The sequence below is a fragment of the Lucilia cuprina genome, chromosome 3 (genome assembly GCF_022045245.1).
Source record: "Lucilia cuprina isolate Lc7/37 chromosome 3, ASM2204524v1, whole genome shotgun sequence".
NCBI classification, from domain to species: domain Eukaryota; kingdom Metazoa; phylum Arthropoda; class Insecta; order Diptera; family Calliphoridae; genus Lucilia; species Lucilia cuprina.
This window is the reverse complement of record NC_060951.1, coordinates 7,447,360-7,460,857: the sequence shown is the minus strand read 5'-3', so window position 1 is coordinate 7,460,857 and position 13,498 is coordinate 7,447,360. Positions and strand designations below refer to the sequence as shown.

At 32.4% G+C, this 13,498-nt stretch overlaps 2 protein-coding genes across 2 annotated transcripts in view; one reads left to right on the top strand and one right to left on the bottom strand.

Moving 5' to 3' along the window:
* The window catches only part of LOC111689090 (arrestin, lateral eye-like), a 23,034-nt gene extending 11,781 nt beyond the window's left edge, over window positions 1-11,253 (top strand). Inside the window, exons 3-6 of the mRNA XM_046946015.1 lie at window positions 6,744-6,941; window positions 9,655-9,775; window positions 10,043-10,190; window positions 11,243-11,253. Of these exons, the coding sequence (XP_046801971.1) occupies window positions 6,744-6,941; window positions 9,655-9,775; window positions 10,043-10,190; window positions 11,243-11,253 (478 nt within the window). The remainder of the gene's footprint in view (window positions 1-6,743; window positions 6,942-9,654; window positions 9,776-10,042; window positions 10,191-11,242) is intronic.
* A 109-nt stretch (window positions 11,254-11,362) lies between these two features.
* On the bottom strand, window positions 11,363-12,682 carry LOC111684380 (inactive pancreatic lipase-related protein 1). Its single transcript, XM_046946616.1, has 4 exons — window positions 12,553-12,682; window positions 11,869-12,123; window positions 11,590-11,808; window positions 11,363-11,517 (listed from the first exon to the last, which is right to left on the bottom strand). The coding sequence occupies exons 2-4, from the start codon at window positions 12,071-12,073 to the stop codon at window positions 11,363-11,365; spliced, it is 579 nt and encodes a 192-aa protein (XP_046802572.1). The 5' UTR covers window positions 12,074-12,123; window positions 12,553-12,682.
* Window positions 12,683-13,498: the final 816 nt, after the last annotated feature.

Genomic DNA, 13,498 nt, shown 5'->3' with positions numbered 1-13,498 from the left:
GACTATAGACTAGACTATAGACTAGACTATAGACTAGACTATAGACTAGACTATAGACTAGTCTATAGACTAGACTATAGACTAGACTATAGACTAGACTATAGACTACTAGACTATAGACTAGACTATAGACTAGACTATAGACTAGACTATCGACTAGACTATAGACTAGATTATAGATTAGACTATAGACTAGACTATAGACAAGACTATAGACTAGACTATAGACTGGGCTATAGACAAGACTATTGACCAGGCTATACACTAGACTATAGACTATTATGTATAAAATAAGTTAAGTTATTTGAGAACTACACTATTTAAAATGAGAATTTTTTCTCTTCAATATTTTTAAAGCTTTAGCAGTTTGAGTTCGAATTATTATTTCACCTTAAACCTCTGAGTGTTATGAAATCAATAAATTTGAAAAAGTCTTTGGAGAACAAAAAGGTCAAGCAATTTTTACACCACATAAACAAATAAAAGTGAAACAATATTTTAACTAATACCCACTCATAAATATGTGAAAATATAAAACAGAGCACACATCAACTCAGAAAAATATATATGTATGTGTAGAAGAACGAATCGTAAAAAACCAGGTGTTAACAGTTGTAAAAATTTACGATCAAAAGTAATACTTTAAATTTTTGTTAGTTCCATATTTCAAGTATTCACACAAAAATGTATAAAATTACAAATAATTTTTTTTACGAATACATATAAATCCATAAATATGTATGTGTAAAATTGTAAATGTGTAAATTTTCGAAAAAAAATTTTTTACAATATCTATATGGTTCTTTAAGGCCCCAATGCACTTAGCTGTATATTCAGAAATATGTTTTCATATTATAGCATACCTTAAGGGGCTATGCAAGTAAACATAATGCTGCAGTCATAAATAGATAGTATAAAATTTTATATGAGCAAAACTATAAGTCAAACTACTATAGTCATGACTACACAACTTTCCATTTTAATACAAAATGATACAGTTAAAGGTTAGAAATAAGAGATACATAAACTAAAATGAATAAAACATTGTCTTAGTTCATAACAGATGACATCGGCAGTGACGTCAAAAGGATAACAAGCTAAAAGCAGGTAAAGTGGATACAAGTTTAGTAAGTTGTTAAGATGTTTATAGAAGATAATTTATAGAGATGCTAAAGGTAATTTTTCTTTATAACTGTTTACGATTTGTCTGTTTATTTTTCTTAGAATAACAAACTTATAGATAGCCACTTTATATTTGTTTTTTTTTAAATACAAAAAAGTACATTTTTTATACAAAGACACTAGTAACTTAGTTACCTGTTCATAGTCAAGGTCAGACATGTAAAGTCAAAGTTGTGCTTTGTGGTTATAACAAATAAATTAAAAAATAAAAATAAATTAAATAATAATATAAAGTTGTCTAGATACAAATTTAATAAAATTAAATAAGTTTATTTAATTTCATTAAATTTACTTATATCGACAATCCTAGACTAGACAACGATTATAAAAAAACAACCTCAAAAACATATTTAATTTTTTTTATTTATATTGTTATACTTAAATATGGTTTTCTTATGTACATATGTAAATATAAAACTCTCAACATATAATTAAAATATCTAATTTTATATGTGTAATATTTTTAATTATCAAATGTTTTTAAATACTCTTATTGACAAGCATTTATTTGTGCTTGAAAAATCTAAAAACCACAAATATATGAAACATTTTAAAATTTCCCATAAAACCATAAAATTCTAGGAAGATGGGCAAATAGATAGAAATGTTTGTGTGTGAATGACAAAATTGACAAACTTTAATTTGTGTTTGAAAGCATTAAATTAAATGTATAATTTTAGTTAAATGATTTTAGTTAGAAGAGGATTTTAACTGAATTATGACTGAACTAGAACTGATATAGAACTGAACTAGAACTGAACTAGAACTGAACTAGAACTGAACTAGAACTGAACTAGAACTGAACTAGAACTGAACTAGAACTGAACTAGAACTGAACTAGAACTGAACTAGAACTGAACTAGAACTGAACTAGAACTGAACTAGAACTGAACTAGAACTGAACTAGAACTGAACTAGAACTGAACTAGAACTGAACTAGAACTGAACTAGAACTGAACTAGAACTGAACTAGAACTGAACTAGAACTGAACTAGAACTGAACTAGAACTGAACTAGAACTGAACTAGAACTGAACTAGAACTGAACTAGAACTGAACTAGAACTGAACTAGAACTGAACTAGAACTGAACTAGAACTGAACTAGAACTGAACTAGAACTGAACTAGAACTGAACTAGAACTGAACTAGAACTGAACTAGAACTGAACTAGAACTGAACTAGAACTGAACTAGAACTGAACTAGAACTGAACTAGAACTGAACTAGAACTGAACTAGAACTGAACTAGAACTGAACTAGAACTGAACTAGAACTGAACTAGAACTGAACTAGAACTGAACTAGAACTGAACTAGAACTGAACTAGAACTGAACTAGAACTGAACTAGAACTGAACTAGAACTGAACTAGAACTGAACTAGAACTGAACTAAAACTGAACTAGAACTGAACTAGAACTGAACTAGAACTGAACTAGAACTGAACTAGAACTGAACTAGAACTGAACTAGAACTGAACTAGAACTGAACTAGAACTGAACTAGAACTGAACTAGAACTGAACTAGAACTGAACTAGAACTAGAACTGAACTAGAACTGAACTAGAACTGAACTAGAACTGAACTAGAACTGAACTAGAACTGAACTAGAACTGAACTAGAACTGAACTAGAACTGAACTAGAACTGAACTAGAACTGAACTAGAACTGAACTAGAACTGAACTAGAACTGAACTAGAACTGAACTAGAACTGAACTAGAACTGAACTAGAACTGAACTAGAACTGAACTAGAACTGAACTAGAACTGAACTAGAACTGAACTAGAACTGAACTAGAACTGAACTAGAACTGAACTAGAACTGAACTAGAACTGAACTAGAACTGAACTAGAACTGAACTAGAACTGAACTAGAACTGAACTAGAACTGAACTAGAACTGAACTAGAACTGAACTAGAACTGAACTAGAACTGAACTAGAACTGAACTAGAACTGAACTAGAACTGAACTAGAACTGAACTAGAACTGAACTAGAACTGAACTAGAACTGAACTAGAACTGACTAGACTAAAACAAGACTACAGACTAGACTATAGACTAGACTATAGACTAGACTATAGACTAGACTATAGACTAGACTAAAACAAGACTACAGACTAGACTATAGACTAGACTATAGCCTAGACTATAGACTAGACCAAAGACTAGACTATAGACTAGACTATAGACTAGACTATAGACTAGACTATAGACTAGACTATAGACTAGACTATAGACTAGACTATAGAGTAGACTATAGACTAGACTATAGACTAGACTATAGACTGGACTATAGACTAGACTATAGACTAGACTATAGACTAGACTATAGACTAGACTATAGACTAGACTATAGACTAGACTATAGAGTAGACTATAGACTAGACTATAGACTAGACTATAGACTGGACTATAGACTGGACTATAGACTAGACTATAGACTAGACTATAGACTAGACTATAGACTAGACTATAGACTAGACTATAGACTAGACTATAGACTAGACTATAGACTAGACTATAGACTAGACTATAGACTAGACTATAGACTAGACTATAGACTAGACTATAGACTAGACTATAGACTAGACTATAGACTAGACTATAGACTAGACTATAGACTAGACTATAGACTAGACTATAGACTAGACTATAGACTAGACTATAGACTAGACTATAGACTAGACTATAGACTAGACTATAGACTAGACTATAGACTAGACTATAGACTAGACTATAGACTAGACTATAGACTAGACTATAGACTAGACTATAGACTAGACTATAGACTAGACTATAGACTAGACTATAGACTAGACTATAGACTAGACTATAGACTAGACTATAGACTAGACTATAGACTAGACTATAGACTAGACTATAGACTAGACTATAGACTAGACTATAGACTAGACTATAGACTAGACTATAGACTAGACTATAGACTAGACTATAGACTAGACTAGACTATAGACTAGACTATAGACTAGACTAGACTATAGACTAGACTATAGACTAGACTATAGACTAGACTATAGACTAGACTATAGACTAGACTATAGACTAGTCTATAGACTAGACTATAGACTAGACAATAGACTAGACTATAGACTAGACTATAGACTAGACTATAGACTAGACTATAGACTAGACTATAGACTAGACTATAGACTAGACTATAGACTAGACTATAGACTAGACTATAGACTAGACTATAGACTAGACTATAGACTAGACTATAGACTAGACTATAGACTAGACTATAGACTAGACTATAGACTAGACTATAGACTAGACTATAGACTAGACTATAGACTAGACTATAGACTAGACTATAGACTAGACTATAGACTAGACTATAGACTAGACTATAGACTAGACTATAGACTAGACTATAGACTAGACTATAGACTAGACTATAGACTAGACTATAGACTAGACTATAGACTAGACTATAGACTAGACTATAGACTAGACTATAGACTAGACTATAGACTAGACTATAGACTAGACTATAGACTAGACTATAGACTAGACTATAGACTAGACTATAGACTAGACTATAGACTAGACTATAGACTAGACTATAGACTAGACTATAGACTAGACTATAGACTAGACTATAGACTAGACTATAGACTAGACTATAGACTAGACTATAGACAAGACTATAGACTAGACTATAGACTAGACTATAGAATAGACTATAGACTAGACTATAGACTAGACTATAGACTCGACTATAGACTAGACAATAGACTAGACTATAGACTAGACTATAGACTAGACTATAGACTAGACTATAGGCTAGACTATAGTCTGCCCTATAGACTAGACTATAAACTAGACCATAGACTAGACTATAGACTAGACTATAGACTAGACTATAGACTAGACTATAGACTAGACTATAGACTGGACTATAGACTAGACTAGACTAGACTAGACTAGACTAAACTAGACTAGACTATAGACTAGACTATAGACTAGACTATAGACTAGACTATAGACTAGACTATAGACTAGACTATAGACTAGACTATAGACTAGACTATAGACTAGACTATAGACTAGACTATAGACTAGACTATATACTAGACTATAGACTAGACTATAGACTAGACTATAGACTAGACTATAGACTAGACTATAGACTAGACTATAGACTAGACTATAGACTAGACTATAGACTAGACTATAGACTAGACTATAGACTAGACTATAGACTAGACCATAGCTTAGACTATAGACTAGACTATGACTAGACTATTACTGGACTATGACTAGACTATGACTAAATTATGACTAAACTATGACTAAACTATGACTAGACTATAGACTATGACTAGACTAATACTGTGAATAAATTTACAACAAAAGTGCTTCAAAAACTATGACTTTAATAGGCATTTAGTTAGCAATAAGCATGCCTTGTTAAAGTCTTATAAATCAGGAAATTATGAATTGGGAAATTTGAATAAAAATTTCAAACCCTTCAAACTATTTATATAAATGTTCACATACTTATATATGATTTTATACCAAATTACAAACAAACCACACTCTAACTAAAGCCGAGTAGTGAGTAAGCATGGTCAAGTGGCATAAATGATAATGGCATATAAACGTATATTCAAATTAATATCAAACATCTCCACTTTAAATTTCTAATTTCATTCGTTAAACAAAATGCCAGAGGCAAACGACTATCACAATTTTTGATATTGCTAAATATACCACGTCATCATCATCATCATCATCATCATCACCACCATCACCAGCAGCAGCAACATTCGACTGGTCATAGCGGTAGCAGCAGTCAGAACCAATCTCAACAACATTCACCTCAAACACCTCATGCTGCTAGCCAGATTGCAGCTACAGCCTGTCAATTGATAATACCAACCAATAGTCATAATAACAACAATACCAACAGCAGTAGCAGCAATAGCATTAATACCAGTAACAGCCATTCAAATCTAAGCCACTTGGCTGTTCCTACACGACATCCAAGTGAGGAAGAGTATCAGCAGTTTATGTCGGGTGCCAACTTACCACGCTCTTCATGTGTCAGTTTTCAAAGTGAAATATTATTGCTGGATTTGATAAATGGCGAAATCAATGAGTTAGTCGAAAGGTATTGTTTTTGACATTAAAGAATGTGGGAGGGTTACAGGACATGTAAATTTATAATTTAATTGGATATATGTAAGTGTTTGAAGAGAACATCAGTTTGTATGTGTGCTGAGCATTTTCTAAGGGAAATTGTGTGAAAAATAATGAAATTGAAAATGAAATATTTTTGTAGACACAAAATAAAATCAAGTTCTTGACAAACTAAAAGTTTTTGTATGGTTTGAGAATTTATTAGTTAATTCAATTTATCAACAATCATACGTTACGGTGTACCTAGTACAAGAAAATTAAGCTAATTTCAAAATATTCTAGAATAACTTTTAACACAGATATCTGAAAACTTTTCGTCAAAAATTTTTTAGAAATTTTAGCTGAAAATTATTTTAAAACCTTCAATAACATTTATATTGTCTTTTCTTTCCCCCCTAGAGCTCTACACAAAGATGACTACGGCACACAGCGTGTCTATAAGAAAACCTCACCCAATTGCGTTTTAACACTGTACTTACCCTCACGTGAAATTACCTTGTCTGGCAGTAGTCCCTCCATATTGCGTGGCATTGTATTTGTTGATCCAAAGGCCATACAGGGATATCGTGTCTATGCGCAATTGACACTTACATTTCGGTAAGTAATTATTGATAGTAAAGAAATAAAAATGTTAAAAAAATATTTTTTTTAAGTTAAAAAAAGTACCGAATATTTCAAGGTTAATAAAAAACAACACAAATATTTAATGAGAAATATTAATGAAAATTCGACAGATATTATTAAAAGGAAAAGTATTAATTAAAAATGTATATTTCAAGGCAGTAATTAAAATATTGTTATCTTGCGTAATAAAAATAGAAATGCGTAAAATTATAGTTACTGATTGTAGCTAATACATATGTATCTTTACTAGATACTGTGATTCTCAAGAGTGTAAATGTAAGTTTAACTTACTACCTAACTGACTAACTAACTGACTAACTAACTAACTAACTAACTAACTAACTAACTAACTAACTAACTAACTAACTAACTAACTAACTAACTGACTAACTGACTAACTGACTAACTGACTAACTGACTAACTGACTAACTGACTAACTAACTAACTATCTAACTAACTAACTAACTAACTAACTAACTAACTAACTAACTAACTGACTGACTAACTGACTAACTGACTAACTGACTAACTAACTAACTAACTAACTAACTAACTAACTAACTGAATTTATGTTTCATAACCTACACCAGCTCACAGTTGTATGGCGACTAGGCGAAATAATGGACCGATGCCAACCACTTTCAAAGCGCTCATCTAAAAGAAGAGTATGTCTCAAGCTTCATCAAATTATCATGAAGAATGTGATCTGTAGCGTGCGCACAAAATTTACATGGATACATCAGACAGACAGACGGACGGACGTTCGGACGGACGGACGTTCGGACGGACGGATGGACAAACAGACAGAAATACAGACGGACGGAAAGTCAGTCAGGCGGACATAGCTTAATCGACTCAAAAAGAGATACACAACTATAGCAGGGAGGGTATCATGCGTTTATGCTGATGTTTGTAACATCCAATAACCGCCTTTAAATATATCAGTCACTTTCTAAGTCAATTCACCTATGTCCATCTGTCCTACCGTCTTTCTCTCTATGTGCCCATGATACCTTCAATAGTTAGCGTTGTACCTCTCGATAATTTGGTTGAAGAAAAAGTGAACTAGAACATTGCCTTATTTTAATTTTATTATTCCCTATACCACAAGTTGGGAGGATAAGTATATTGGGTGTGTGCTGATGTTTGTAACGCACAATAATATTGGTCCTATGCCAATCGGCTTAGAATCATTTTCTAAGTCGATTTACCTATGCCCGTCTGTCCGACTGTCTGTATGCCTGTCAGTCTGTCTGTTTGTCTGTATGTTTGACTGTCTGTCTGTATGTTTGTCTGTATGTTTGTCTGTATGTTTGACTGTCTGTCTGTCTGTCTGTCTATCTGTCTGTATGTTTGTCTGTATGTTTGTCTGTATGTTTGTCTGTATGTTTGGTTGTATGTTTGTCTGCATGTCTGTCTGTCTGTTTGTCTTTTTGTCTGTTTGTGTTTTTGTCTGTTTGTCTATTTGTCTGTTTGTCTTTCTGTATGCCTGTCTGTCTGTCTGTTTGTTTGTCTCTTTGTCTGTCTGTCTGTCTGTCTGCCCATCTATCCGTCTGTCCGTTCATCCATCTGTCCGTCCGTCCATGTAAACCACAGTTCGCAATTTCGAAGATAAAACTATGAAATTTGGTGCATGAACTTCTATTGTTTCAGGGATGAAGCCTATTGAAAATGGTTAAGATCGGTCTTTTATTTCACCTGACCCACATATAACTGTAATCAAACTAGACGTCGCAATTTTGGAGATAATTTAATAAAATTTGGTATATAATCTTTTGTGGTACCGTAGACGAAGTTTATAAGAAAATGGGTAACATTAGTCCATTATTTTTTTTAAGTTCATAATTATGTTAAATATACTCGCATCTCGACAAAAAGTTGCAAAACCAAGTTCTGTGTTAGCCTTGATGACCCTCATGAACTTTATAATTATTGGGCTTCATTTGTCCTCATAGTCCCTATAAAAAGTCCCCTACAAAATTTGACTTAAATGTTCACAATTTTATTCTACTTTAAAGGGCTTAAGTATATCCGAGGCAAGGTACAATTCAACAGGTGTAGGGTATTATATGACCGGCCTCATCCGGTTATAATTTCTTACTTGTTTAATATAAATTCATCACTTACTTAAATAAATTTATTTGCAAATTCCAATTCAAATTTACTACCTTTTCATTAACTCACCTAAATTGTTTTCATTAATAACTCAAAACTCAATTAATTAGTAAACATGATGTTTTGGTTAAAGCCCAAGGCAAACACCGAAGGAGAAAAACAAATATTCATGGTATTGCTGCCACTATTCAAACAATTTTGAATATTTGCTGTCCTAACCTCTAGCTCATTCTCTCAAACCCTTTTATAAAACAATCACAAACTAATCAAATTCCTTGTTATTTTACTGCGAACAAAAAAAAAAACACATTTCTATACTTGAACACTCAATTAAATAAAGTAAATTATTGATTTTTTTATTCTCTTTAAACAGTCAGACTGTTTCCTGCTGGTAACTTGGCAGCAAAGCTTGTTACACGTTGTACAAGTGTGAAAAGAAAAAGACTACAAACATGATTAAAAACGTTTTATAATAGAAAAGTTTCACTTTTAACCTTTATTAATGTTTCAGTTTTCTTTCTTTATTCTGTTCTATTTTTTTTATTTTGTCTTTTTGCAAAATACATTTAGTTATGGTCGTGAGGATGAGGAAGTAATGGGTTTAAGGTTTTGTAATGAGGCCATCATGTCATTGCATCAAATATGGCCCAGAAATGAAGAGCCCAACAAGGAGTCATTAAGTCCTTTGCAGGTAAGTTGTATTAAAGAAAAAGTTTATTTTTGTTAAAGCAAAATATTTAATATTAAATTATTTATATTACATTATATTATTTGTATTATTTAAAATTTTCCTTTTTTATAAAATTTTCCTTTTTCTCAGAATTAATTAATTTGTCTTCTTTTCATATTTATTTTAACATTTATATGTTTAAATTTCTTTGTATATACATTTCTTTTTAAAATTTCCATATATATTTCTAATCACTGTTTTTGTTATTTTCGTTTTATTTATGTATAGGAAGCTCTTTTGAAACGTTTAGGCGATGGCGCCCATCCCTTTACTCTGACATTGACAGCTCAAGCACCACCCAGCGTACAACTAGTACCAGCCAAACGTTACTATGGTGCCCCCATTGGCACCAGCTACGATGTTAGATGTTTTATTGGTATGTATGTACTTGTGTATGTATGTATATGTATCAATTTTGTGTTTCCGTTTTTTTTCCATTATATTCCGTCAAACTTTTTTCTTGTTAATAAATTTGTATTAAAAAAACATACATAAGTATTTAATTAAAAAATTCAACAAAAAGTTGGGTATAATAAAGAGGGGACTATGTTGGTTCATGTTTAACAAGGAACACAAAATTTCATTAAAACTTGTATGTAAAGCCAATAACATGATATAAGTACAACACTTCATACAGCTTAGAGTATTAACACTTCGTTAGCGAATTAGTGAAATTGTACAGAATTAATGAACTAGAATTGAAAAAAAAAACTGAACGGGACTAGAAGAGAACTAGAACTGAACTAGGACAAAACTAGAACAGAACTAGAACAGAACTAGAACAGAACTAGAACAGAACTAGAACAGAACTAGAACAGAACTAGAACAGAACTAGAACAGAACTAGAACAGAACTAGAACAGAACTAGAACAGAACTAGAACAGAACTAGAACAGAACTAGAACAGAACTAGAACAGAACTAGAACAGAACTAGAACAGAACTAGAACAGAACTAGAACAGAACTAGAACAGAACTAGAACAGAACTAGAACAGAACTAGAACAGGACTAGAACAGAACTAGAACAGAACTAGAACAGAACTAGAACATAACTAGAACAGAACTAGAACAGAACTATAACGGAACTAGAACAGAACTAGAACAGAACTAGAACAAAACTATAATAGAACTAGAACAGAACTATAACAGAACTAAAACAGAACTAGAACAGAACTAGAACAGAACTAGAACAAAACTAGAACAGAACTAGAACAGAACTAGAAGAGAACTAGAGCAGAACTAGAACAGAACTAGAACAGAACTAGAACTAGAACAGAACTAGAACAGAACTAGAACTAGAACAGAACTAGAACATAACAGAACAGAACTAGACTTTAACTGAAATAACAATTATATAAGAAAATTTTCCGAATCTTAAAAAAAGTTTATCTAAACAAAAACTAATTAATATCTTTCTGGATAATTTAAGCTCAAATTTAATTATGTTTTCTAATACTTCAATAGCACTTTCCCTACTATAACTTTCTTAATAAAGTTAAACAAAAATTTCTTTACTCTAACAAATTTCTCTTGCCAAATAAACACCCACTCACCTTTTGTCAGCTCCCATACCCATGAATGCTTTGCCATTGCCATCACGACAAGTGCCAAATAATTTTGAAGGCTCACATCTGTTGGCTGGAAAGGCATAAGGACGGCGTATAGATTCAATAAAATATTCCCAGGCACGTTGATGGCTGCAGCCTACTGAAAACACAAACACACATGAGATTTAAGAAAAAGCAAAAAACAATTTTATGATGTATAATAACTTACTTATTATGCCCAACCAACGATTATTGGCAATTTCCTGCCGGGCACAACCAGGCTGTAAAGCATGCCCACCATTAGGATAGAAATCAGCATGACCCATAGCTTCAGGATTACCCAGAATACCACCATCTGTGTGTATAATATCCACAAATTGAGCATCTTTGGGACTCAAACGGCGATTCGAGCTGCCATCTTCGAATAAAGGCAAAGCAGGATCAAGACCTAAAGTAATACAATTTTTATAAATATATTTCAAAATATTTGAGTTGGTTTTTAAACTACCTGTTATTCTGGGTAAATATATACCCCATTCCTGCAGTTGTTTACCTATAAAACCGGACACCTCTGCTCCCAAGCTAAAACCTATCAAATGAATCTTTTGCAGTTGATAGCCCTGCTGTAAAAGGAAACGTATAAATCTTGCTACGTATCTGGCTGCCACGGGCAAATTATCAACTGCATTGGTATACCAGGGCACCGCAGTCATTGGACTCCAATCGATGAGTATGACATTGTAATTTCCGCCTTTTAAAAATGCTATCAAAGGAACAAGATAAACACGCACATATAGCGACACATACAAGTGTATAAATATAAATATACAATTAATTTTCTGTAGGGAATAAAATGTCCTTTAACATACATACACATACCATTTAAATATACAACTATGCCACACAGTTTAAATGTTGGCTATAAACCATTTTTGATATTATTCATTATTCATAACAAATAATGCATTCGGTAGTCAATTGTACCACAATTGCCTGTACACAATCTAATATGTAGCCATTATAATGCTTTGACAAAGAGAAGTGAGTATATCACTACTCTTTGTCAAAATCTGTGTTGCCTGGTCTCAATCTGTGTTGCCTGGTTTTATATAACATGTGTGTATATGGTGTACGTAAGTGTGTGTGTGTGAGTGGTTCTGTTATGTGTGAATGCATATTAATAATAACTTACCATCTTTAACCTCCTGACTACTCTGTTTTTCACCCGTCGCTGATTCAGAGAAGCCATGCAAATAAATTGCCAAAGGATAATTGAAATTGAAATTGCTTTTGCGCAAACGTTTCTCATCACTCAAATATAAATATTGAAATTTAAATGGATTTTTTCTAGCAAAAAGAAAATGAAAACAAAATTTGATTAAAAATATTATTTAAAGAAACAAATATTGGAAAAAATGACACTGAACAAAACTAGAACAGAACTAAAACTAGAACTGAACTAGAACACAACAGAACAGAACTAGAACAGAAATGGAGCAGAACTAGAACAGAACAAGAACAGAACTAGAACAGAACAGAATTAAAATAGAACTTGAACAGAACTAGAACAGAACTAGAACAGAACTAGAACAGAACAAGAACAGAACTAGAACAGAACTAGAACAGAACAGAATTAAAATAGAACTTGAACAGAACTAGAACTGAACTAGAACAGAACTAGAACAGAACTAGAACAGAACTAGAACAGAACTAGAACAGAACTAGAACAGAACTAGAACAGAACTAGAACAGAACTAGAACAGAACTAGAACAGAACTAGAACAGAAGTAGAACAGAACTAGAACAGAAGTAGAACAGAACTAGAACAGAACTAGAACAGAACTAGAACAGAACTAGAACAGAACTAGAACGGAACTAGAACAGAACTAGAACAGAACTAGAACTGAACTAGAAATGAACTAGAACTGAACTAGAACTGAACTAGAACTTAACTAGAAGAGAACCAAAACAGAACTAGAACATAATTAGAACAGAACAGAATTAGGTCAGATTTAGAAGTAAACTAGAAGTAAACTAGAACTAAACTAGAACTGAACTAGAACTGAACTAGAACTGAACTAGAACTGAACTAGAACTGAACTAGAACTGAACTAGAACTGAACTAGAACTGAACTAGA